At 39.5% G+C, this 23,246-nt stretch overlaps 1 protein-coding gene across 13 annotated transcripts in view; it reads right to left on the reverse strand.

Annotated features, from left to right (window-relative positions):
- Window positions 1-23,246, reverse strand: part of Prdm5 (PR/SET domain 5) — a 198,093-nt gene that overhangs the window by 7,015 nt on the left and 167,832 nt on the right. For all 13 annotated transcript variants that reach the window (XM_017801001.2, XM_029569076.1, XM_029569074.1 and 10 more), the window contains one exon: window positions 5,363-5,467. In XM_017801001.2, the coding sequence (XP_017656490.1) occupies window positions 5,363-5,467 (105 nt within the window). The remainder of the gene's footprint in view (window positions 1-5,362; window positions 5,468-23,246) is intronic.

Consider the following 23,246-nt stretch of genomic DNA (forward strand, 5'->3'; position numbering starts at 1 on the left):
ATTCTGAAGATCTGGATAATTATAAAAGTAGAATTCCATCAAGAGTTTTAAAAGGAGACTGAGACATGTATCCTTTAGTTATGAAGTTAGAGAGTGGGAAGCTAGTGTCAGGGATGCTGACACTATGACTGCTTTCTAAGTCGGAACTGATTTGGTCATGGACTAAGACAGTGGTTCATTCATGTGTGTCTTCATTCTTCAGAATAGTCACTGCATACTTTTTATATGAGAGACTGTTCTAAGCTTGAAGACACAAAAATATAAGGGAAAACTCCTACTGTCATAGAACTTACAGCACATAAAAAATAAAAAATAAAAAGATCATACAGGATGGCTCAGTAGGTAGAGGCTGCCAAGTTGGTAGATGTGATTTGATCCCCAGGGCCCACATGGTAGAATACAGAACCAAGTCCCCCAATTGTCCTCTGACCACCACATGTGCAAAGGCACTCCCCCAAATAAATAAACTAAGCAAACAATATTTTGGATAAACACAAGTGACATGAAGAAGACTATGAGGTGAGGGTTAGCAGGGTGATGGAGAATAGAGGGAAAGTAATTTGAACAGAGGCTGTAAGAAGCACAGAAGCAGGCATGGAGACCCTCCTCCCAGGGGTGAGGCATGGTGGAGCAATAATCCCAGCACTGGAGGGCGGAGGCCGGAAGACTGCTGCAAGTTTGAAGTCAGCCCAATCTATAAACCGAGTACCAGGACAGCTTGGGCTACAGAGTGCAATCTTGTCTCAAAACAACAAGGTAATAATCAACCAAACAAAGAAGTAAGTAAAACTGAGAAAGACTGAGAGGGGAAAGACGTTCAAGGAAGAGGAAGCAGAAGCTGTGAAGGCACAGGTGATCAGAGCGGACAGATGGTAGGAAGCACATCAAGGAAGTCAAAGAAGGAGGACACAGGCATGGATCTCAGGGAGGAGGGCACAGACACAGATCCTGGAGAGGAGGGCACAGGCACAGGATTTTGTCTTACAGTTTGTCAGCAGTTACTACTAAGAAGAAGCACATGGTTGCATTTACAGTGAAAAAAAATCACCTTTGGCTATGACTACCAAACCTGCAGAAATTAAAAAAAAAAAAAATTATAAGAGAATAAACACTATAGACAAGTGTGTGGTAACATTAGATAACCAAATGAAATGGGAAAAAAATTCTTAAAATATGTTATCAAAGTTACTTAAAAAGAAGTAGGAAAACTCAACAGACCTGTGAAAAACAAAGACGTTGCTTCAAATAAAAATAATCTTGATAAAGGAAAATTTGGGACCAGAAGATCTCACAGATGAATTCTAACAAACATTTAAAATAGTTTATTGTTTTTTATATTTTTATGTGTATGCATGTATTGCCTGCATGTAGGTAAGTGCACCGGTGTCATGCAATGCCCACGGAGGACAGAAGAGGCTGTTGGATCCCCTGGAACTGGAGTTACGGACAGTTGTTAGCTGCCATGTGGGTGCTGGAATTTGAACCTGTGTCTTCTGCAAGAACATTCAGTGTTCTTGACTGCTGAGCCATCTCTCCAACCCCCTATCAAATATTTAAAGAAGAGCTGACTGTAGTCTTTCTTTGGCTTGGAGTTATAACCTCTGTGAGGTTAGCAGACAGACAAAGACAGACCAAGATATTAAAAAAAAAAAAAAACAGGTCAATGTTTATTAATTAAGATATAAAAGTACACAAACAAATGAAAACCAACCAAGTTGAATGCAACAGTCTGTTGCAAGGGCCCTCGACATGACCAAAGAGGATTTATGTCAGGACTACAAGAGCAGTTCAGATAAAATCAAACAGAGGAAAGCATCCTGTTAGTAGAACAAAAACAATACAAGTATGGCCACTTAGACAGATGTAGAAAAGGCAGCTGACAAAATCCAGCACCATGTCTTGACTTAAAAAACAAACATAAAACAACAAAAGTACCCACTCAGAAAACTAGAAGATAAGAGTAGTTCCTCAACATAATGAAGTGTGCCTGTTTAAAAACTCACAAGAGGGGTTGGGGATTTAGCTCAGTGGTAAAGCGCTTGCCTAACAAGCGCAAGGCCCTGGGTTCGGTCCTCAGCTCTGAAAAAAAAAAAAAGAAAAAGAAAAAAAAAAAAAAGACAAAAACTCACAAGCAACACTGTACCCAGAAGTAAAAGGTTGAAAAAGAATGGATCCCTAATTCATATCATGTAAAAAAATTAACTTAAAATGAATCAAAAACCTAAATATAAGAGCTAAATCAATAAAAGCATTAGAAAAGAACAAAAGGTCCTTAGATTGGGCAATAGATTTTAGACATAACATCAAATATATGATAAAATTCAGAAAAAATATATATACAGTAGACTTAACATCAATTTTTTTTTTGTGCATGGAAAGATACCAGGAAGAAAAAACCACTTAAAGAGTCAGATAAAATATTTGTACTTGGGATGAAGCAAATCAAAACCACAATGAGATACTTCACACTTAGCAAAATGACTATCATTTTGAAAATAAAACTAAACCAAACCTGGAAGTGTGCAAGGATGGGAAAAAATGGAATCCTCATACAATGTCAAGAATAATAAAAAATACTTCATTCGGCTTCTCTGCCTAACTGGATGGTGTTACTTTAAGAGCAAGCACAGAATTACTACTAGACCTATGGATGTGCCCAGAGAAATGAAAACAGGTACTCAAACAATCTGCCACATCGACAGGTAAAAATAGCCAAAAGGCATAATCACCCAAGTATCTCTCTATGGGTGAATGGACAGGCAAATCGTGGTATATAAACACAATAAAGGGGTCTGCTGAAACATGGTGCAGTGTGAATGAACCTTGAAGACATGCTAAATAAAACAAGGCAGTCTCAAAGGCTAGTGATTGCAAAAATTCATTCATATGAACAATCCAGGAGAGATTAAGCCATAAAAGTTAAATCAGATTAGTGACTGTCAGGTCTGGAAGAGTAGGGAATAACAGTTTAATGTAGTTGGATTTTTATTTTGTTGCAAAGAGAAATGCTTTGAAACCAGATGAATGTGGTGATTATAGAACTATGTCAGTGTACTAAAAGACACTGAACTCTACATTTTAAAACATATTTTATTTATTATTTTTATTTTATGTGTATGAGTGCATTGCCTGCATGTATGTGAGTGCACCTGTGTTATGCAATGCTGCGGAGGTCAGAAGAGGGTTTCGGATTCCTGAACTGGAGTTAAGGAGGGTTCACAGCCGCCAGGTGGGTGCTGGGAATCGAACTGAGTCCTCTGCAAGAGCAGTCAGAGCTCTTAACTGCTGAGCCATCTCTCCAGCCCCTGAACTCTACATTTTAAAGAGGTTAATTTTTATGTTAATGCAAACACTTCAAGGCTGGTGAGATGACTCAACTGGTAAAGGCATTTGCCACAAAAAAAAACTTAGGACCTGAGTTTGATCCCTGGGATCCACCTACATGGTGGAAGAAGAGAACCAACTCCCACACATTGTCTTCTGATCTCCACACCTACTCTGTGGCACACACATGCTCACGTATGTACGCAAACATACTCATGCACAATAAATAGATAATAAATAAATAAATAATAAATAAATAAATAATAGAATAATTTTAGACACCTCAAAAAGTCACTTTGGTGGAGGCACTGGATGGGAACACACATATTGGGCATCTGATGTGCTGAGAAGGGGTGAGGACTCCACTGCCAGTGTGAACTGAGAGGAAGTAAGGGATTTGGGAGCTGTCTAGCTAGAGAGGGGAGGGAGACAGATGAGTAAGCTATAAGTTAAGAGAACAAGATTTTGAATCAATGATAGCCAGGGCTCTGTTAAGTGGGCTGTGGGTCAGGGAAGTTTAGGAGGCACTTAGAAAGGTGAATCTTTACTTGAGAGATGCCCCTGCTGTAGATGATAACTGCAGAGTTTTGCAGTGGTAAATTATAGCTTAGAAAATATCACATCATAGTTCGCTTTACCTAAGGAAGTGTTCAATAAAAATATTGAGCATCTATAAAAGAGGGGTTGACTGTGACAGCAGGAAGGTGTCCATATACCCCTGACAGAGAATTTTAGGCCTGCAATAGTTATTTAAATAGGTTTTGCTTTTATGAAAAGTGTTGCCCATAAAAGCAGAAATTACTGTAACTCAGTGAAATTGTTAAGCTGCCTCAAATTTAGGGCAGAGCGTTACCTGTGCATATCCAATCTCTGCACTGGGTTTTCTGAATGTGCATAGTATTTGCATGAGCAGGACCACCAGGAATAGCATTATAGCAACACAGAAGGACAAGAAAGCATCTTGTGTCTGTAAATTTTCCTCCCATGGGGACCCCTTGTCCCACATGTCACCCATTGGAACATGCCCACTTACCTGAGTTGCCTTCAACATTTACGGAGAATTTGTAGTGTGCTATTACATACATTATGGCTTTAATTTTCTCTTTTTGTTAAATGCATTAATACTCTTTTTGATATTCATGTGTTAGAAATAAGTATGCTGGTGCTTTCTTGACCACACGAGTAAGTCAATTCTCTGACATCTGTCAACCTTCTGAAAGAATACTACCATTGGTTGAGAAATTGCTTTCCCCTGTTAGATCAATGGATGATCATATTAAAATTAAAACTAGTAGTTTTAGCTTTAAAAATTATTTTTTAATCATTATTTAAAAAATTTTTAATAACTACATGATTAGAAGAAGCATTTCACTACAGCTTTAACACATTCAGTAACAAATATACTCCAGAGCAAGAGTACATCTCTTTCACAAGTGGGTGCAAGTTTCTAGGTTCATAGTTGAATTAATACAGTTATACAATATTGAACTCAGTATAAGCCCTATAAAACATAAAATTGAATGAGGTTTTTAACCTTTTAAAAAGATCTTCATTTCGTTTTAGAATATATTGTTCCTTGCAGAAAGGCTCAATGAAATGCTTCTTCTAAGTGTTTGGTTATTAAATAAATAATTTAAAAAAATAATAGAAATAGGCAGATACAATTATTCAATTTCAATTCAAATGTCCTAAGTAACATTATTTAGCCTAAAGGAATTTATACATGTATTTTGGAAATTTGCTGTTTGGATTTAACAAAATAAGTAATAACATCTATCACAAGCTAACTCCTTGGTTCAACTGTCACCAATTTGTCAAAGACTTAGGAAGGTACCTGAAAATTATGTCAAAACATTATGGATTTATACTGGAAGAACAGCTCCATGCATGAATGGGTGGAGGGTTGTAGAGAAAAATCTCACGAAGCATTAACAAGCACAAGGCACTTACAGACACACAAAACAAACAGGCATATGCACAGTGGCCTACCCCCTACTGCTGGAAGGTCTTAGGGAAAGAAAAGAGAATCCCTACTCACGTCACACTGAAAAGGCTTTTCCCCAGTGTGTGTCCGCTTGTGCTCATCCAGGCCCCTCTTCTGGCTGAAGGCCTTGCTGCACTCTGAGCACTGGTATGGCTTCTCCTGTGAACAAGGAAAAGAGCACCACGGTCAGTGGGTCAGCAGCTCAGAGCGCCCTTGGAAAGGTGAGCTCTCAGGGGGAAGATGGGCTCTTCACAGCATGCAGTGTGCTGCAGCAAATGCACTGGGGTGAGATGAGTTACTTCGACATTTTACAAGACTGTAATAATCTTCACTTCTGGACACTAATCTCCTAGATGAAGGTAGCAGTACAAGATGGTGGTACATTTCCTTCAGAATTATTATCTTTGCAAAGCTGGCTGTAGAGTTGGCACTGTGATGCAACTTTCAGTTGTTTCTTTTAGCCAAGAAAGCCATAAAATTTAATGGATTACTTTGAACACTGTCAGCTAAGAAAGCTGAGGACCCATTAGATAGACAGTGCAAGTTATTTGGCCTTAGGAGACTGAATTCTTCAGAACCAAGTAAGTTTGAAGATAAATTAAGAAAGCTAGGACTCAACTTTGAATGATACAGATTTTCTTTTTCTGTATAAACTTTAATATTCTGAAGTGAGGCTTTTATTGCTTTACTCTTAAGTATACATCTCAAAAGGAGCAGAAAAAGCTCAAAATTTCTCAGTCATCTTTGCTACTGGGAACTTAAGCTACCAACATATTTTGAGCCTGCCCTGAACTGTGAAATAAATTAACTAACCTTCTTTTCAAATAGCTGGCAGGATACTACTCAGTACATCAATGAAAATATCTGTTTAGATTTAAGGAAACTTGCAACGAGATGTTTTTTCAAATGTACCTTTATCATTATTATTATAAACACTGTTTTGAGGATTGCATCTTTGATTTCCTCTCTTGAGAACATATTTATATTTTGCCTTAAAATACAATGTTTTCCAGGCCCACAAAATAGTTCTGTAAGTAACAAGCTAGGCATACAATCTAGTTATCTGAAGGAGTCAAACATTCTCGGTGCAAGTATACCTGCTGGTAGCCACAACTTCCTCCCCAGAGCACCTTCCAACCTCTGCAAGGATGAATGCTTTACTGCTTGCCCCTTGGCTTTCTCTATATTTCTACCACATGTGCATGATGGATTCCTAAGGAAGATATTTATTTTGACCTTGGAAAGTGTGGAAAGAGTACCATGCTCTATGTAATTTTGTGTGTGTGTTCTCTGGAAGCATTCTTCATTGTCTTCATGGGCTTCTAAGTCCTCACTTTAATTGTGTGAATACATACAGCTTCTACTTCCTCGTGCTGTCTTTTAGTCAAGGGATATACCACAATTCACTTAAATATAGTCTCCAGTGACAGATAATTAACTTCCTCAATTTCTCACCCTTGCACATAACTTTACTATGAATAATCTTGCACATGTATACATGAACACATTTGAGAGCAATGGTCCAATGGAGAAGTATCTAGAAGGGGAGGCTGCAGGTCCAAGTTTAAGAATAGCCAAATGGCTCTACAATTTTAATAAACTATTTTCATTTCACTTTCCAGTGCCTTCTTGTAACTTATCATCTTATCACTCTCTTAAATATTTTGAAACTCTCATAAGAGCATTTCAGGTGCTACCCAGATAACTATGGGACTGTAGTCCAGTAGGTTTATCACAACTTCATAAGTTGAAAGTGTGTCATTTTAAATGTCCAACCTACCAAACATTTAGCTTAGCAGCACAAAACACCTTGGGTGCTGGCTGTTCTGCTCAGCGATCACTGGCTGATGCAATCTACAGAGCTGCTGCAACTGCCACTGTGCAGCATCAGGATGATCTGAACCACCAGAGGAAAAGACCCAAACCCAAAATTTTAGGTGTGGTCCTATTAAATACATGTAAGTTTTGCCATGATAACATCGATCCATCATTAATCCAAGGACTATCTGTATTATATTCTTAGAAAACAGGACCTTTTCTCATTTGAAGTTACCTTTATCAGTAGTCACTCATTTTTACCTTAAAATTCATGCTGTTGTAATATAGCAAAAAGTTTTCAAAATTAATCTGCATGGGGCTGGAGAGATGGCTCAGTGGTTAAGACCACTGGCTGCTCTTGCAGAGGATCCAGGTTTGGTTCCCAGCACCCACATAGCGACTAACAACTGTCCATAACTCCAGATCCAGGGATTTGATGCCCTCTTCTGATCTCTGTGAGCACTGGAAAAATACTCATAAAATAAAAATATCAAAATATTTAAAAATTAATGTGCATGATATAATCATTGTTTGCTACCAGTCTATGTAAGAAATGACTTATGGGGCTGGAGAGATGGCTCAGTGGTTAAGAGCACTGGCTGCTCTTGCAGAGGATCTGGGTTGGAGTCCCAGCACTCACAACAACAGCTAACAAAGGTCCATAACTCCAGCTCCAGGGGATCCAGACACGGTCTTCTGACCTCCTCGGGCACTGCATAACAGGAGTACGCTTATACACATGCAGGCAATACGCTCATACACATATACACATAAAATAAAAATAATTTAAAATAAATAAGTAAAAACAAATGACCCATAAAGAGAATGGAATTAGACTCTTTTAATATAGTACATTTCTTTGTGATCCAAATATTATATCAATGAAGTTTAAGTTTTGTCTCCCTACATTTTACTCTTCATTTTTTAATCTTTTTACAATTTCCATGCCTTTGTGTTGTGTTTTATATCATTTTTAAGAATTGTTCACCAACTGTTTTGAACATAATGTGTTATTTAATAAAAAAATTTATTTCTGTTAACATATTTTTAATTTCTAGAAATTTTAATTTGCTGTTTCCCCAATTCCATTTAATTTTTTGATAATGATCTTACTTTTTAACTCATTATTTAAGACTATTTAAAAACACTCTAAATGAGCTGGCATGGTGGCACATGCCTTTAATCCTAGCACTTGGGAGTCAGAGGCAGGGGGATCTCTGTGAGATCAAGGCCAACCTGGTCTACATAGTGAGTTCCAAAGCCAGCTGGAGCTACAGGGAGACCCTGTCTCACAGAACAAGCAAACAAGGAAAAAACCCAAAACCACAGCAAAACAAAAAATATTCTAGGCATGAATACATTTTATCATGTGATAAATCATTATATTAAGTTTTAAAGAAGTCTAATTAGCTATCTGTCTCCCTTTTACCTCCTTGTATGTTTCTGTAATTTGCAATTGTAAACTCACTTTTGGTAGTCTCTAGCTGTTAAAATCCTGTGATCTTCTGGGTAAAGGATAAGTTCATCTAGTCTTTGAATTTGCTTCTGTCAGATAATCTAAAATGCTCTTTGAAGTTTATTACTTGCCTTAGGGTTTTCTGGTCAAGCAAATACTTTAAGTCTGAACACCAAACATACTTCAGGAATGGACTAATGCCATAAATACTAGCGAGAACAACTTCCTTAGCCAGAAGTTAACTCAAAACAGTCATATATCCCAAGCATTGACTTTGCAAAGGGCAGATTATGTCTGGTCCTTCTTATCTTTTTGGGCATAGCCTTTCTGGAGTCCCCAGCATTGTGGTGGGATGTGACTCCATTCTGCCCTAAATCCTGAACAACATTATAAACCTGATTCAAGCAGCAACCCTGGGAAGCACATAACAGGTGCTGCATCCATTCATCCAACTCAAGCTCCCCACTCACTGGATGCTCCAGAACTGTACACCCTGAAACATGTGTACGCGCATGCATACACCACACACATACACTCAAAATGTACACCCAAAATTGGCTAAGACTGAAAAAATAATCAACACTCACATACTGAGATTTTTAAAATATTTACAAATACTATTGTAGACTAATTTAGTATGATTCATTTGCAAATGTAATTGAAGTTAAAACACTACACTACAAGTAAGAATCACAATCATGAGTTTCCATATGTGTTTTGACTGAAAAGAAAAGGGTGAAATTTACCATGTTAAAAAGGTCCCCCCAACTGAAGAAGTTCGAGAGCCACAGAATAAAAAGGGGTCCATTTGATTAAGGGCTTTCCCATCTGCCTGGACTACTCTGCTTAGAAGCATTTGAAGACAGGTAGCTTCCTGTGGTTTTGCCCTGAGAGAGACTCACAGAAGCCCCCACAATCACCTTTCTATGTCAGTCTAGAGAGGAAAGCTCCCTGAGTCCTTAGCCCATAGCTAAGTCTGGAAAAAGCAGCTGCATTTGCTCTTCAAGTGTCTGTCTCTCTTCTTTATCCCTAGATATTATACAAAGACTCCATATGTCTCTTGGAAAGGATGTAGCTCCAGAAAGACAGTTGTGAGACTCCATAATGCTTCTTGGAATGATCACCACTGCTCACCCTTAAAAGATTCCAGTTTATAGGGAACAGTATGAAAGCAAGTACTGGGAAATTCCTGCCTCAAGAAGGCTCTTAAATGACATGCGAAGCCAAGCAGCCAGATGCCCCTTCAAAATGCAAGAGAAGAAAATCTATATACTTTTCCTAAAGAAGGAACCTTGCCTCTCTTCCTTACTAACTTCTCATTACTGCTAATGAGCTTCATTGCAGAAACATCAATCCTCAGAAGCCAAGCACAGGTGGACAGTAAGAGGATAGGCTGAATGCTACAGGGTACGCATGACACCAGATGCTAGGGAGGTCTGTCCTATACTCTCTGGGAACTGTGGAAACCCTTCAATGAGCATTTCCAAGTATTTCATAGCCCTACCCTGGCTGTGGAGAAGAATCCATGCATATGTGCAAGACTAGAAGAAAACATTAATTTTAGATTCTTTGCCTGTGCACGCGCGTGTGTGTATGTGTGTGTGTGCTTGTTTTGAAGTGCATGCATGAATGTGTGTGCACATGTGCACACATGCGTGTGGAGGCCAGAGCATGACGATGGTGTCTTCCTTAATAGCTCTCCACTGAAGAGGCAGTGTCTCTTGCTGACCCTAAAGCTCACCAATTCTGGCTAGTCTAACTAGCTAGCTTGCCCTGCTATTCTGCTCTGATTTCTGTCTCCTGAAGGGCTAGGAGGCTACCATGCCTTCCCTGGATTTTAGGTGGGAGCTGGAGATCTGATCTCTGGTCCTCCCACTTACACAGCAAGTACTTTATACACTGAGATTGATACATCTCCCCAGCCCTATTTCTTATTTCTAAATTTAAAAGTATCTCTTAAAAATTGTCTGGGTTCATGATGGCACATACTCAGAATCTCAGCACTTGGGAGGTGGAGACAGGTGGCTAAAGAAGGAGTTCAAGGTCATTCTCAGCCACGAAGAGAGGTTAAGGCCATCCTGGACTATATGAGACTCTGTCACAAAAATAAGTAATAAATTAATAAGTAAATATTTTTAAGGAGAGAGAGAGAGAAGCATAAAATTGCCCTGACAAATAGCCAACAAGATGGCACTTGCCATCAAGCCTGATGCCCTGAGTTCCATTCCCAGAACACTCTCCCACAAGTTGTTCTCTGACCTGCCCCCTTTTCTTCCTCTCTTCTCTCTCCCTCTTCTCTCCCCCCCCTCTCTCTCTCTCTCTCTCTTTCTATCTCTCTCTCACACACATATAAATAAATATACTTAAAAATCTATGAACTAGACTAGAGAGATGGCTCAGCAGTTAAAAGCATTGGCTGCTCTTGCAGAGTACCCAGGTTCAAATCCAACACTCACATAGCAGCTAACAACCTTCAGTAACTCCAGTTCCAGGGGATCTGATGCCCTTTACTGACCATTTTGGGCATTGCATAGCATGGGTGAATTTACATACTTGCAGGCAATACACTCATATACATAAAATAAAAATAATACATAAAACAGTTTTTAAAAATCCATGGAGCTTGAAATTGATATGAATTTCCTAATACGAACTTTCTACACACAGAGAATTTCTAGCTTCCCATTTTCTCAGCCACCCCAGCATGGATGATTGTTAGACAAGGTGCAAAGTATAGCACATGTGGAAGTGGCACCTTGTCAACCCTTGTCAGGGTGCTATATGGATCCTACAGTGTGAAGGCCACAAGTAACCAGGTTGACTCTTTCCAGATTGTACCATGGCAAGACTCATCTGACAACCCTTCTGCAAACAAGGCCCAAAGCAGCCTAAAGCACATTGGTTTAGGGCAGGCTTCCTTCATCTGGGCACTTGAAATTTAGGCCCAAGTAACACTTGGGTGCAGAGACTGTCCTCAGGATCCACTAGATGTCAGTAGCATACCCTTCCCTACCTTTCCTCCCACTTCCATTGTGACAATCCAAAATATCTCCAGGCATCTGCTTGGGGGGGAGGGGCAGAACACAGAAGTATTGTGCAGTACTGTTCAAGCTATTTGTACTGAAATATCACTGTCTAAGTTCTTGCAGCATCTCAGAGTGGAACTTTTAGAAAATACAATGAAAAATCAACCATCTGTCATGCCCTTGAACATCCCCACAGTGTCAATAATCTTGTGACACTCATCATTTCTCCACCTATCACAGACCAGAGATAAAGAGTTGGTGAGTTGCCACTGGCTTGTGAGCCACGCTTTAAATTGTATGAACCTAGAATAAAACTATCTTTGCTCACAGGATGTCTATGAATTGATTTTATCACCATTGAGAACAAATTCTAACACCTTTATGTGAACAATACTTGCAACCAAAATTATACCCAAAGCCTTGAATTACATAGTGTTGGCAAAACAATACTTTTTTGACTTGGCTGAGGATACATGGGGATTCATTAGTCTATTCTCTCTGCTTCTATAAACTTGAAATTTCCTTATAAAAAGTTGAAAGACTTAAAATACTGCTTTCATGTTATTCTAAGACTTGAAACATCACAGTTTTTTCTAAAGCCATGTCGTTCTCAGCCTAGGAGAACCATGTTGGATGCCAGGCAGATGCACTTTGTAAACATCATGTTATCTCAGCTGCTCAGCAATGACCCCACGCTCTGGTGATGGACTTGTTGTCAGCCAGAAAACCTCCCCCTGGTGAGCAGATTTCCAAATCCAAGGTCTGCATGTCTGGGTGTTTGCTGGTGTCTGGAGCAAGGGATACTGGCACTCTTGTAGGACAGGGTGTCTGGACAACTGGGCCAGCATTTGTGAGTCCAGTGGCACTTTACACGACAGCTCCTCTGTGACCTTCAATGAACATAACCACCAATCACAGGTCAATCCTGATCTGTGCCCTCAGTGTGGAAGATTCAAACTTCTGTTTCTTTAGTGAGACTGTTTTGTGGCCAAAAGATTACTACTGGGTTCCACAAAATATCAAATTTGCAACAGAACCAGAGCTGAGATTAGGAGGAGGGTTTGTGAGTTTGGCCCCTCAGGTTCCTGTCACATGCAGCTAACAGGGAGGATCTATAGCCCACAGGACAACTGGCCGTATATCTAACAGCTCCTTTTAATGGCCCTGTTTGTGAGAGCACATGTATCACCAGCTGCACACAATCAACATGTACTGAGCCTCCCTCTAACAAGCACTAGAAAACTCTTACAGATGTTTGTAGCTTTTCTGGGGTTTTACTCACCATCTTATTTTTATAGCCAGTGTGATCTTTCAACATATGACAAAACATACCCACGGACTAGTAAACAATGCACCTAAAAATTACAACTCTTAGGGAAGCCCTCGAAAGCTAGGAGAATATTTCGGCAGGTTTCTACACAGCACACCCGTAACTGGTTTTGTATTGTGGCTAATGGAAAACACACTTTCTATAAACTGGGAGAATGAACTGCACAGTCCACATATAGGAAACTAAAAATAAGCACAGTAAATAGGAATAAAAGTTTTGTAAGGAGGCACCTGGGCATTTCTAATTAATTCCTTCTTGTGAGCCACAGAGTAACTTGTGAAATGACTGAGTAGTTAGAGGGGCTATAGGAGCTTATCTGGCATAAAGCAAGCATGGAATCATCCAAGCTGGTTGAAAAAACCTTCCTTTGCCGGGGCTACGTGCAGGAATTCAATCAGTTCATTCAGAACAGGAGATGAAAAGAAGCAAAGGAAACATTTCCCTTATCCCATCCTAATTTATAAATCTCTAGATTTCAACCTGCTTGTCCATTCAAGTTTCCTGGGGAACTTTTTAATAAATACTGATACCTGGTGCCCACTACCAGAAAGCCTCATTTTCCTGATTCGGCAATGCCAGGCACTGGTGCTTTAAAAGCTCCCGAGGCACTCCTCAAGGGTAGCTACAGGAAGGTCCTGTGATCTGCTCCACTCTCCTCTAGGGTGGCATAATAACAATCCCAGCTCCAGCAGTGGCAGTGGCCCCTGGCTCCTGGTCCCTGGCCTCCACTCCCTTCTGCTGTCACAGTCTGCTCCCACTGCAGTGCTGTGTTCCCTTTGGCTAAGAACATTTCAAAACTTTTTTTTTCCATCTAATTGTTAAGTAATACTGCAGATTTTCTAAGGTTATTCTCAGTTTACAGATGAAGAAATATTAGTTTAAAAATATATCCAACGTTACACAATTGGGTAAAGGGAGCAGAATGCAAAATAAAGTGTACTCCAAGATCACTGTAGGATAGGAATTCTGGCTGCCCACCCTAGCCTTTTCCCTTCTCTGTTTCTGTGAGCAAAGCCATGATTCTTCTGGTGTTGCTAACCCTTGTTTGGCTAGCCCCTGAGGAGAAGAAAGTCCCAGCCCATCTCCAATAAAGGAGCAGCTCTTGGTCAAGCTAAGCCTTGACCCCTTACTTGCCTAAACATTGGAATCACCAGAGGAGTTTCAAAATTGCTACCACCTGGCCCACTCCAAAGACAGGCACTTTCATAGGGAAGAGTGTGGCCTGGTCTTTGGCATTTTGAAACAATCCTTGATTCTTCAAATTAGCAGATACATTTGGGAACTGCTGAGTGAGGCCCACGATGACCACTACTGCCCTTGTAGGGACGGCTTTAGATTATAACATGACAGATGACTGTGGATCCTAAGAGCTAAGAGGTGCTGTCTGAGCTACTAAAGCCACATGCAGAGCAGGTGAGGAGCTGAAGACGGTGAGTGACATCTGAGGATCACCAGCACCTGGTGGCCTTGCTGAGCTGCTCATCAACTGTGGGACTTGTTGTTATATGACTTGATGAATATTCTCGTCTTTTAGAGGCCTTATAGTCGGGGGTGATGTCATTCCACTGAGCCCATCCTCCTAGTCATCACACTACATTCTCATGACCCAGTTGCTATGAAAGAGAATACTTCTGGGTGAGACTGGAACATAGCACTAGGACAGCAACAACAACAAATTCAAAGTCAATGGCTGGCTAATAAAAGTGACAATGCACAACACAGTTTAAGAGACCCAGCTCAGAAAATGAAAGTGGGTTATTTTGGATAGCAGCATTTTCTTATACACATGGAGCAAGTGATAACGGAAGCTAAGGCTATGCTGGCTGACGGGAACTCTGAGACCCTGTGGGGCTTTGTGCTGAAAAAGGAATGGCGATTGACAGTGTTACTGAAATTATCTAACAAAGAACAATTTCTTTCCCTGGATAAATACTGCGTTTTAGATTTCTTTTCCCCCCACAAATCTTATAAAAAATTAAACAAAGAACAGGGAAATTTATTGAAAGGAAATATTATACTAAGTGTCTTAAAAATTACGGGTCAAACTTTGAAGTATATATGAAAACTGTAATGAAAAAATAAAGGAAACAGAAGGAAAACAAATACGATAAAATATATTTGAAAAAGATAAAAGCACATATATACAATACATGTAGACACACAGGTAGCTGCACTTTCCAATGCCAAAATGTTGGTTTTCAAATAACAGAATGGAGACAGGTAGATCATGAGTCTGAAGCCAGTCTGAGCCACATTATTGAAATCTAGTCTTGAAAACAAAACAAAGTAAGTGATTGAATAACAGAATGAAAGAAAACTATGGAAATGAGCTGTCAGAGTTGGACAGGTTGCTGACACTACTACCTTGCTTTCTTCTTACGTGTTAGATCTATTATTTCTTTGTTTTAGCCTCAAGGTGTGCCAATGAAAAAAACTCAGTCTTGCATATTTAAGACTGCCTAACAAATCTGTACATATTTCAAGATGCTTAATTTACCAATTCAGAATTCCTGACCAATTTATAGTTTCTGACATAGTAACCTGACCAACACCAAAGGGAAAATTAATAAGAAAAATACTAACTACTTCCTCTAAAAAGATATTTTTCCTGCATGTGAATGATGACCTTAAATTTATACATAATTAAAGTGTTCCATGTTCTATTTACAAAGGATCTGACAGTCATCAAGATAATTCTGATTGGATGAAATAACAGAGTAAACTCATCCGTGAAAGTCTTGAGTACTGAGTGAAAAACTGGAGAAAAAGAAAAAATGTCTATGATATGGTCCTTATCCTTAAAAAGAGCACAGCAGACCTGCAAAGGAGAGCCAAGGGTGCTGGATGGACAGGGTTTAAAGTACACCTGCTCAACAACTAATAGTTTGGTTCCTACATAATTTGAAATACGGAGCTGGGGATACAGCTCAGTACTAGAGCATTAGTCTAGCATGTGCAAGGCCCAGGCTCAATTCCTAGACTGCAAAAAAATAAATAAATAAATAAATAAAAGAACATCAAAATATGGCAGACAACAAATACCAAATACTCTATCAATTTGAACGGCATTATGTAAATGCACAAGAATGATAGAACATGAGACTTCAACAGAGCCACAGACTCTCATATTTAAGATGCATATCTAACCAGTCCACAGAGAACTGAATTAATTCAATTTGCCTGCTTCCAAAAATAACAGGCATGCTCCTGACATATGTGATGGTGGCAAGTGTAATCCGTCTCTGAATAAAACCATACAGTTTATTCAGAGGTCTGTAGGAGAAAGGAATTGTGTAAATGCAAGGCTTTAGAAAAGGGATATCTAATTCTAAATAAATAACATACTTCTCCTATCACCCAATTCTGAAAATAAGAACACAGCAGACAGGTGTTATCACACATGCAGCCAATTCACCCACAGTCAACAGGGTATTCACGGCAGCCAAGTTCGTGTCAACAGGTGAAACGAAGCCATCAAGCAGCGGGCAAAGTCAGAGGAAGTCATATCAATATAAATTACATCTCGAGTCAACACCCTGCACAGATGGCAGGGAGCTAGCAGCAGAACCATGCCCCTCTCACGTCTCAGGAAATGCGGAAAGAAGCTGGCCTGCTGTTTGTACAGGTGACGATTCCAGAACAGAGATCTTACCAGGTTTGAATTTGTTCAAAAGTCATAAAATGTTTGGGGGAAAAAAAATCTTAAAGGCTCTAAAAAAATAAAATACCAGATTACTGTAATAAGGGGGAAACTTTTCATATACCAAATTTGAGAATCATACATATTTTTAAATTCTGAGGGTATTGTAAAACCCCGTAAATTCAGAAAAGTTAATTTACTCTGCTCTGTTCATCCAATGCATGTTTTCTTTTCCTTTCAATAAGCAAATTTAACTCAATGTTGTTTCACAGTTGGATATTTGTGGATACTTTATGTCATCTCAGGATGCTGCAAAAAACTCAGCAGACTAGTGTGGGCTTCAGTTCTTCCTTGAGTGGAAAAGTAACATTGTGTCATCAACAGGGCCTAATTTCACTTGTGAAAAACTAGGCAGTGGGGCCTTTTATAGACTAGCTTTTGATTATTTGGGGGTTCTGTATGTTCCTTAGAAGGAAACTCATTCATGTAGTTCAAGAACCACTATAGACCCAACCATCTCTATTTGCTCATGACTAGCCTAGATTTGGCCCTGAAAGTCCTGCATCCTAAGAAACTTGAGTTTGGAGCACTCCAGAAGGATCATGAGTATAGTAAAGGCATGGCTGGATAGTTTCTGCATTCAACAGCACCTCGTCAAGAGGTAGTGGCCCACCACATTCCATCCAGGGACTGTAGGTATGCATTCTGTATTTTCATTCAGTTGTCACTTGGTAGGGTAACACACTAAATTGAAAGGATTCTGTTAACACAGCCCCTGCCATGTCCTAATCGCTCATCCCAAGTACAGTTACAGCCTTTAATCTCAAAGGCAGAAGAATCTCAGTTCCCTAGGAAAAGTATTCAGGAGGGTTTTAGTTAGTCCTTTTCCCAAAGCTCTGGGTGGAGCAGCTTCACAACCGGGCGGGCATGGGCCCCGGTGCTGTAAGTACAGGGAAGAAGGGAAATGGGGTGCCCTGTCAAACTTTGACTTGGGCCAAACAAAATGCATTTTCTTAGACGAAGGTACTTCTGGTTTCTTTGATTTTAAGGAAGAACATTTGAGATAAAAGAACTACTTATGAACTGGCCAGGCTAATTAAAAATTACCCAAATCTTTCTCTTAGGATATATTACATACAAGAAAGACTGGATTAAGTCAATTTATTTTGAGTAGGCTCCATGAAATAGAAAATCTCATAGAATGACATTTCAATTTCAAACTATTCTTCTTCATATCAAGATAATTTTAATTTAACCCTTTGTGTTTGTTGCTTGGTTTAGATACAGTCTTCTCATGGAAAATCCTAACACAGAGAGCTACCAGTTCAATCTCTTGGTTGCTTGCTCTGTCTCCTTTCTTAATTACACCTGTGACTGTTTATCCACTAGCAGCCAGGTATCCTTATGTGAAGTCAACATAAACAATGCACTTGGCAGATGATTTAGTTAATAGAATTATTTTACCACAAAGGGAAGCCACAATGAGGGCTGAGAACTCAGAGAAAATTAAGTAAGTACACATGTTTCTCTTCTCTCAAAGTATTACACACAAGGATCTTCCAAAGAAACTCTCTTGTCTGCAACAAGAAAGGAAGAACAGACACTGGCCATCGATGGGTACCACATGGGGGCTGGGAGGGGGATTGACAGGCCTCTGAGGCTCTGAGCCCAGTACTGCATGGAAAGGAACATTTAGCATTCAGGAGCCCCCGCACTGGCAAAGGCTCTTAACAAGTCAGATGTTGGAGAACTAACTCATGTCTTGCCAATGGAGAAATAGAAATAGAATTTAATATTTGAAAAATTCAAAATTCAGTCAATGAGTCATATATTACTTGGTGATAAACTGTCCCAAATGTTAAAGACTATATTCTAGGTGGAATGTCATTTTCTCGGCACTGATGTGGTCCTCTGCTTACATGTCTAAAAACACGTTAAGTTTAGTCCCTTCATTCTATTCCCTCTAAAAAGCCAAGTACATACAATAGACTCAAAGTAGTCAAGCACATTGCATTGCAGCAAAATGTTAAATTTAACTTGCATTGTCTTGATAAATCAAGTACATTCATTCACTGAAAGGAAGGAACAGCTAGAACTGAGCATCCAAGGAAGGTAAAGGGCATGTATGTGTGTGTGTGTGCTCATAAGCTGCATGACTACAAAGATAGGAGGTGTAGTATAATGGCAAAGGTTTGGCTGGAATGCAATTCATCCAATGCACATCAAGAGTGGTCTTGGAAAGCCTCCTGAAATGCTGCCACTGCTGTGCTGCTAAGTTTCTGGATGTGATCTGGCTTGTACAGTGTATGAATATGTGGAGATGTCAGGGGTCTAGTGCCACAGGCTCTAGGGTTTAGTGAATAGCTACATGGTGAGTCTCAAGGGCACTCTTAAGATTTAAGGAAGTTCTCAAATGTCTGCCCCTTCTGACTGAAGCAGAAAAGAATGACTAAGGAACATCACACCACTGGCATTTTTCTGTCTTGGTGACAACTGATCCATGGATGGATGGTTTATGTCACCGACAGTTTGCCCTAGCCTCAACTACTGACCCTGGGGTGAATAACTTTAGATCTGGTTATCAGGTCCCCAGAGTGCTCCCACTCCCCTCCTCCTGCTTCATGATTTCCAGAACACTAAATTCCTCCCTCTCCCTCTTTCTCTATCTCCACCTCCTCCCTCTCTCATTCACTCTTTTTGAGACAATTTCCTACACTGTAACCCAGGCTGGCCTGGAACTCATTATGTAACTTAAGCTGGCCTTGAAATGGCAGGCATCCTCCTATCTTAGGTTCTCGGGTGCTGGAATTACAGGTGTGTTTAATGCAAAATCTCATCATTCATTTTCCCACCAAACAACATCTAACATAATGCCCTGCCTAGCTTTGCCTAATATGTATGGCATCCAACTTTTAATATTGATGCTTTTGTATTCTCTAGAGAACTGAAGTTGCATGGAAGCATGACACCCAAACTTCATATTCTCCATTAGGGAGACATACTAAGTAGAAAGTATGCAGAGAGAGTATGATTCATCTGGAAAATAAGTAAATACATGACTTAAAAGGAAATTTATAATTGAGAACAGGACTGGCTAGACAAAAGCTGATGGTGAAGAACATAATTTTCTAAGCAGCATGTTTAAATATGCCTCAGAAGCAGCAGGACTGAAACCTGTCTAGGAATGTTTGACTCCAGGACCACAGCAGGAGGTCATTTTCTGGGTATGGAAGGATGCCTGATACAGAGCGAGGATTCAGTCTTATGCATGAAGCAAAGGAATGGACAGCCGCCTCAGCACCTCACGGGACCTGCAGATCTTAACTTTGGTGTGACTATGGTTTGAGTCAGTCAAATGCTGAATGACTAATTGGGTCTTTTAGAGTAGAAATAATGAATAACACTCCCTTCACCTAACAAAAGGAAACATTCATAACAATTTTAAACCAAAGCTCAAACAGATGACCTCAATTCTTAAGGGCCCTGTTTTCTTCATGAAATTAGAATACCTATCAACAATGAAATCAAGTCATCTTCCACACTTTACAACCTCTACCTGAAGACACAGGACAGAAGTGCCCAAGGGGTCTTTCAAAGCTTAGATTCCAAGGCCTGCCTTTTGGCCTTGTTATCAACTGGACTTATGGCCTCTTGCTATTACTGAGCTGAATGGGAAACTGACACTGGTTTTAAAGGACTGGTTTATGCACTATGGAACAAAGTACTTTTGAATATCTTGATGTTGTATATATAGTAATAAAGTCTTTGGAGACAGAGATCTAATTTTCAATGTTGGTGCTCCCCATCCTCTAGGTAACCCTGCACAAGCTACTTACTTTGCTAAGCCTTACATCCCTCACTTTTAACATAAGTATCTAGGTACACTTATAAGTACTTACATGGGTATTTAAGTATACCTATGTCTTATAGAGTCTGGTTACCTTAATGCTTGGCATACAGTAAGACCTCACTAAGGGTATCTGTGTCTTATATTAACCAGCTTTTGCCTATTTGTAATCACAATGTACATATTAATAAACACTGTAATTCCAAATTGAAAAAGGCACACAAATTGTAAAAATATAACTAGATAACTTTACAAAAAATGTAATTATGTATGAGCCTCAATATAGCATTTTTCTTGGAATCTATTAAGGGGAATTTTGTGTAGATAGAGGTCATTATTTCAAGATTATTATTATTTCAAGAGCTCGTTGAATAGTGTAAAATGAGTAAAATTCTATTTAGGAAGAAAATAGTATATAGAAAATCGCAGTACTTTTTCTAAGAATGGCTCTATTTCTTTTAAAATTAATTTTATACTGTCTTAAAACAAAGAAAATTTCTTTTTATAGAGTTCAAACAGCATACACTATACTTTATTTCTTAATCCTGAAGTATATTATTAAAGTCTGTGATAATACAGTGGTGATAAGGCAGCAATCAACATAAACGCTAAATATTTATAGAGTTTATTTTAGCAAAACCATCAAACTTCTCTATACAGATTCTTTGTTAGTGTTCCAACTTCACAGGAGTTCAGTAGACGTCTTTGAAATACTGTGTTAATTATTACCTTCAGGACCATACAAGGCAGGGGCATGAAGCTGCTCTCTGGTACAGCACTACATAGGCCCTTACAAGGATGGATTTGGATCAGACCCATGAGCCCCTTGCAGGAAGCATGGAAAATGAAGAGACACCTGGACTGATGTACCACTGATGCCTGAATACTGACTTTGATGCTTACAGTCAGCACATCAGATGCTTAATGAGTTTTTACAGTATACTCATAGTCAGCTAGGCCTGTAGCTGAATCTCAAGACATTTTCTCGAAGGTTTTACAGTTTGAGAGAGAAAGGGACCTACTGAGGTCAGTTCAATATGATGCACAACATGCAGTGATATAGGGAGATGGAGTCATAGGCCAAGGGATGAGATGTTCAGAAAAAGAGGGAGAGGGGAAAATGAGGGAGAGAGGTTTTTCTAAATACAGGTTTGTTTTTCTTAATATATTTCCAGATAGGAAAGCCAGAACAAAACACAAAAAGACATTCCAGTTAAAACAAGAAAAACCTGCATAGGTCCAGAAAGAGAAGATTATAAATTTGGCTAACAGAAAACACCGAGGAAATAGCTGCCGTGTATTCATTCCCCTCTCTTTAATAATAGAAGCTGTTAGTCAGACTTTATGTCACTGTGACAGAAATCTGAGAGCAGCAGTTTAAAGGAAAGGTTTTCTTTGGCTCATGGTTTCAGAAGCTTCAGCCTGTGGTTGGATGGCTCCCCTGCTTTTGGCCCGAGATGTGGCTGGACATCATGGCAGAGGGGCTTGTGGAGAGCAGAGCTGCTCACACCATAGCAGCTAGGAAGAAAGAGGCACAAGGAGAACAAGAAAGAAGGTGTCTCCTTCAAAGGAAGGCCTGCCGCCAGTGACAACTTCCTCCATGTAGCTCCTACCTCCTAGTTTCTCACACCTCCTTCTAGTGCCATGAGTTTATAAATCCATCAATGGACAACTCCACTGATGCAATTAATGCTCTCATTATCCAGTCTCCCAATAGCATCACCAGCTGGGGACCAAGACTTCAACATGTGAGATCTGGGGGGAATGCTTTTCTTCCAAACCATGAGAAACTGATTTCCTGGAGTGTGGCAATGAGTTTAAAAAAGATGATAACTCCAAAATCTCTTGTGGTCACATGCTATCATGAGAAACAACTGCCACGCTCTTAAGAAAGTGGAATAAGCTCGAGCACACTGTAGTGACCTTTCTCCTTTTCTCTGTCCTGACATTAATGGCAGAAGAATCTTCCCATCTTTTTAGTGAACAAAGAAGGAAATACAAGCATCCTTAGTGACCTTGTACACCTGCCAAGCTAGCCTGGGTCTGCTGACATCTGGACAATGGACACACCACAGCCAAGGTTCTATGACCACCAGTAGATGCAATCCCTGACACCAAGGTTACTGAATGCATTGAGTTTAACACTGTGGATGGGTGGCTGAAGTTGTAATGGCCACAGCAGCCAAGACAACCAGGAACTGACTATATACTGATAACTGATACTGAACTTTCCCAAGATAAGGGCTCAGAATTTGAGTAGATTGAGAGGAGTACCTTAGGACTGGAGATATAGATGACTCGGTGGTTAAGAGCACTGGTTGCTTTTGCAGAGGACCCAGGTTCAGTTCCCAGTACTGACATGGTGGCTAACAATGTCTGTTCCAATTCTAGGGCATCTGACATCCTCTTCTGGCCTCCTTGGGCATTTAACAAATGTGGTGCACTTACATACATGCAGGCAAAACACTCATACACACATACAAAAATGCATATATAAATGAACACATTTTGAAAAGGGGAGTACCTCCAGTCTTGGTGAAAATGTGGAGATTATCTAAAAGATGGGCAGCTTAACATAAAATAGAAGTTAACTGATTTACTTTCTATTTTTCTATTCTTAAGATTGCACATATTATACATAGTTCATATGATTGTTGACAAGTGTTCCTGATTAGACTAAGGACATGTAAGTACCATTATGTGTAGTGTTGATGTATATAATGTTAATAAATGTCTTTTCATTCATTATGAAATGTACTTATTTATATCTAATATTAAATAATCATATAGGTTTATTTATCTTTTATATATTTTTGAAATT

The sequence above is a fragment of the Nannospalax galili genome, unplaced genomic scaffold, assembly GCF_000622305.1.
Source record: "Nannospalax galili isolate Female #2095 unplaced genomic scaffold, S.galili_v1.0 scaffold441, whole genome shotgun sequence".
NCBI classification, from domain to species: Eukaryota; Metazoa; Chordata; class Mammalia; order Rodentia; family Spalacidae; genus Nannospalax; species Nannospalax galili.